Source organism: Mesitornis unicolor, unplaced genomic scaffold (assembly GCF_000695765.1).
Source record: "Mesitornis unicolor isolate BGI_N332 unplaced genomic scaffold, ASM69576v1 scaffold19815, whole genome shotgun sequence".
NCBI lineage: Eukaryota > Metazoa > Chordata > Aves > Mesitornithiformes > Mesitornithidae > Mesitornis > Mesitornis unicolor.
Genome location: NW_010183700.1, coordinates 79 through 5,098, shown reverse-complemented (window position 1 = coordinate 5,098; position 5,020 = coordinate 79). Strand labels below are relative to the sequence as shown.

The 5,020-nt window shown below is 37.7% G+C and overlaps 1 protein-coding gene across 1 annotated transcript; it reads left to right on the top strand.

Annotated features, from left to right (window-relative positions):
• Nucleotides 1-1,180: 1,180 nt before the first annotated feature.
• On the top strand, nt 1,181-4,799 carry SUPT3H (suppressor of Ty 3 homolog (S. cerevisiae); the record flags this gene model as incomplete). Its single annotated transcript, XM_010184245.1, has 3 exons — nt 1,181-1,256; nt 3,984-4,096; nt 4,692-4,799. Coding segments are annotated over 3 exons (297 nt in total), but the record flags the coding sequence as incomplete, so codon positions are not given.
• Nucleotides 4,800-5,020: the final 221 nt, after the last annotated feature.

Sequence of the window (5,020 nt, the reverse complement as noted above, 5' to 3'; positions counted from 1 at the left end):
CCATGCATCAGCAGTAGCCTTGGTGCCATCAGCCACTCCTGATACCACTTTGTATCCTTAGTTACGGTTCTGTTCTTACCAGGTGTAATGATTTATTCATCAAGTTGTTTGAAAGACAGTTATATTTCTTTCTTTGATGTTAAAGACAATCTACATTCACTGTTTGACAGACTTGAGTAAGCTGACAGCTTCTGAAGGGGGTAATTGTTCTCTTTAATCTAACTACCGCTTCTTGCCTCCGATACATGAAGGATTTAATCTCTTCTGTAGACCAGATTCTTATCTTGTGAAAATCACCCCTGCTCTGTTGAAGCAAACAAAACTCAAGCACATGGTCAAACTCTGAAGTTCGGTGATTCAACCGTGATTCAATTATGGCACAGTGTATATGAGAAAGGGTGTGTGTAATGTTTATGGTTTCATACCTTGACTTTTTTGAGTTACAATCTTTTGGTGCAACACTGGACCCTGTGTGAAATACATTCGTAAATTCAGTAGTAAATGTTTTAAGCCATTTTTCTTGAATGAGCTCTAATTCAACCTAATTTCCTTTCTTCTCCTGTAGGTGTTTAGAAGTATAAAATATCAAGCACAGTTTAAGAGTGAAAAAAAGATTAAATACATTTACCACTTAATTTTTACGATGTATTGAATTTCTATGTGGGAAAGGGCACTTGACTGCTCTTCTCTCTCTGGTACCTCCTCAGTGTTTTGGAATTTATTCATTTCACTGCTGCTGATGCTGCCATTTTGAAAGCACACAGGCTCAGGTCTGCTCAGTGCAGAACACGTTTGCCTTGCTCCAGGGGACCATTGTACTTGTCTGGTCCTCTGTGAACATGTAGACAGACTACTCGTGTGCTTCAGTTTAAATGTGCACCTCAGTCAGGGCAGGAGTGCTCAGCACCTTTCCTAATTCAGCCCTTGTCCCTGTTGTAGGTGAGCGGTGTGCACGCAGATTTTAAAAATAAGAGTTGAGATGCTCCTCTGAGTAAAATTGAACTCCTGAGACTAATAACTAGTCTGCGGTTTATATTTCTGCATCTGAACTGCTTCAATGTATGTTTAATTTGGGTGGGTTACTGAAAGGTTATGGCAGGGACGCGTTGCTGCTTTTTCTGTGGTGGGGCGCAGTTCTTGTTGGAATAAGATTCCTCATGTGCCTCTACTCTTTTGTCAGAGAGCAGAAAGACAAACACGAATGATGGACTCGGTCCAGTATGCAGAATTTTGTGAAAGTCGGCAATTGAGTTTCTGTAAGTATTATAATGGCTGCACTGTATTAAGATGTTCAATTATTATTTCATGTAATAGAGAGCACAGCAGAACCTGGTATTTCTTGAAAGGACTTTTGTTTCATCCGCAATAATAAAACTTTAAATTCTTTGTCTGCACAACTCCTGGGAACAGTTAATTTAGCATAGTTTCAGGCTGTCAGACAGGGTGTTTTATTTGAATATTTACCAAGCTTTCTATACGCTGAAATACTGTGCTGAGGTGGACAACTGCAAAGAGAAAACTGGTAAAGAGTTAATGGATTAGCACCCATACTTGCCCGAAGTCTGTCATGATGGTGTTATAGTCAGCATATTAGGAAAGTTTCATGGTTGCAGGTTTTTTGGAATGCGTCTAAAATTAGAGAAGAGCAGCTAATTTTGCTTTTATTTCCCTATCCGCAGAGACACAAAGAACTTACTAGAGGCTTTTCTATTTTAAGCTGTAGGCTCCTGCTGTGGAATTTATTCGACATTAGCCAAATTCATCAGTATACGCCATTCCAACACTAATAACATGATGACAGAATTAGGGCTTTACTAGCACTGAAAACCAACTTACTAGAAGTACTTGTGGGCCACAACTATAACGAGCTGTAAATTAACGGGCTTGATCATGTAGCAAAACGTCTTCACAGAGGCGGTTAAGCGATGACTCAGGTTTTAGGTCAGATGTCAAAGAAAGTGAGATGAAGGAGCCAGCAAAAATCATGACAAAACAGCACATGATCCTACAACAGAGACTGGAACACAATGGTGTCTTTAAACGAGACCTTATCTTGGTCTTCCTTTTAAATTCGAAGAAAGAGTGACTCATTTGTGGCAAATAAATGACACATTTGAAATAATCTTCTGTATCAGCAAATGTCAGCAAACGTAGGAAAACATGTTTTGTAAGCATTGATTTTCCTAATTCAGTATGTTTTGTAAGCTCAGTTATAAATTGGCATCATACGTCTGTGAGCCATTAGATAAATGATACTTCAGATTAGGGTGACTTCAGCAAATGAGAGGTTTGTGATAAAGTCATTTTTAAAACCCAAAAATTATCATCTGGAGACAAGCAGAAAGAAATCCTAAATTTGCAAAATAAAATTGAATGTTGCTGACCTGTGGTTGTGATCTATAAAAATATCTCAATAGCATTTGCACAGTGCTTTTAAATGACCATGTCTATTCAGTTCTTTTCATTGCCTTCTAATGACCTTAAAGAATAAGAGAATTAAAATACTTAGAAAAGTAAGAGAAAGTGAGACCTAGGCACAAATTCAGATGTGTAACATGAACTCAACTAGATTGCACATACTGAAAGCCATGTGGACCATTTGTTCAAAACTACCACAAAGACTATTTTTGCTTATTTTCATTTATTTTAGTCAAAATTGAATGTATTGATATTTTTAAATTAGTAAACTCTTTTTACTGTAATACAAACCCATGAAAGCTGTGTCACAGGAGAATAAACCTGGATGTGCCTGCAAGAAGCCTGTTGTAACAATAAATACTCTTCATTATGACACCACATATTTCTGTGCGGTTTTAAAGACAGGCGAAAGAAAAAGTCCATCAAGGGATCAAGTACTACAGGATTACAAACTTAAATTCTAGGAAACATTTTGTGATCCTGCTCTCACCTTCACACTTTTTCTCTTGCTTTTGTTGTGTTTTTGTTTGGGCTTTTTTTGGTCTTCAGTAACTCAGTGTAGGCTTCTCATTTCCTCCTAGGAAAATAACCATTATTTACAACTGTTTTCTGTTTAGTTTTTCAGTCCTCGCTGAAGACTCTCTTTGAAAGAGCTGCTTCAAATGATTCTCCCACCTCCTGTTTGCTTCATTTTGGTTGTCCAGTCTTCACAAACAGCTCTCATTAATACCTCTACATTACTAGCTCCTTTCTGGCAGCTTTCTGTGATCTGCTTGTTCACTGCTGACCTAAGATTGCCCCTTTTTTTTGGTTCTCCTGTGAATTTCCATGATGTTTTTTCAGTTCGTCTTTGGTATCTCTCATTCCTCCTCCTACTCTGTCAGCAGATATCATATGTTTCTTTGTCTGGTATTTTTCTCTGTACTTTCTCTTCAGTGATCTCATCCATTAGTAGTGTAAAGTTCTCATATGAATTTTGATCATTTGCAGATCTGCATCTATCCTTATTTATATCCCAAGCACATCTTAAAAACGCTCACCTACAAATCATTTTGGCTAGCTTGTCAACACCTAATCCCTGTTTAGTTAACACAAGGACTTCCAAGTTCTTCTGTCCTTCTGCACTTGTCTTTGCTAGTGTTAATACGATTGTATCATTTCGTCTGGGCTCAGATTTGTGTTGATTTCTTCTGGTACTCTCTCATTCATCAAAAATGTGATGCAATCATATTATTTCTTTTACAAGAATATACTCTAAATCAATTTTGTCCCATCTACTGTCCTCAGAATTAGACCCTTCCTTCTTCTGAAATCTCTCATATGATTAGTTAATTCTGTGGTTTTTTTCTTTACTTCATGCTGCTTATGGGTCTCCAAAAATGTTGTGGGTGAAATAACAGTATTTCCACACTAGTTGCATTTTGATAATTCATCCCTTGGCCAATCAAGTCACATTCACACTCCTTCTTTCACATTTACAGTATTTTCTCTGACTGGAAAAAATGCATTATTTTTGCCTACATGTTCTTAACTTTTCCTTTTTCCATTATAATTTGAACTGACAGCAAAGAAAGCATCCAAGTTTCGTGACTGGTTGGATTGCAGCAGTATGGAAATAAAGCCAAATGCAGTTGCAATGGAGATTTTGGCATACTTAGCATATGAGACTGTGGCACAGGTAAGGACGTATACTGATTTAACTCTAGTTAAAATGAATTAATTACTCTTGGATGTTCTTCAGCCTCAGGTTTTAAGCCCCTTTAGAATCACACAGTCACTGCTCCAGCGAACCAAGCTACTGCATTCCTGTTTATTGACAGATGTGCACTATGCTGTATTCATCCATCTGATACACACACAGAATGTTTTATAATGGCTGCAGAGGAGAGTGGAGTCCAGCACGAACTTTATTCAAGTCCAAACTGAAACCACATATTCTGCTATGTGACCTTTGGCAGTGCGTTGAGGCTCATTCAACCCCATTGCACAATTGGATTAAAAAGCAGGATTTCCTGGAAAACAAAACGTTACCTTAGTGCCAAGCCGAGCCCTCTTGGGTAGATAAATTACTCCATATATTTACAGCAGTGGAAAAGAAAGGTTTCTTAGGCTGAAATATCTCTGAATAATTTTGTTTTCAGCTGAGAAACACTAAGAATAATATGCCTTAACCCACAACTCCTCTGACTCTCTCTTCATTATTACGATGGACTTTGTAGTGAGTCCCATGTCACTAAACCTACCTGTTTTTTTGGCTGTTTTTGCCCCTTCAGTTGGTGGACTTGGCTCTTTTGGTTAAGCAGGACATGACTCCCAAAGCCGGTGACCCGTTCAGTCATGCCATATCTGCCACCTTCATACAGTATCACAGCTCTACCGAGGTACATCTGGCTTTTTTCACATTAATGCATTTTATGTTTTACTTTTCCATGTATTTCGTAGTTTCTTGTTTTCAAAGTAGATATTATTGAATGTGGTATTGATATGGGATTCTGTTATGTAGTTTATTAACATTGCTGTTATGAATTTAGATGGAAAGACATTAAGTTATACCTCCAAATGTAAGATTCTTAGCAGCATCTTTAAATGGAAATTCTGCTCT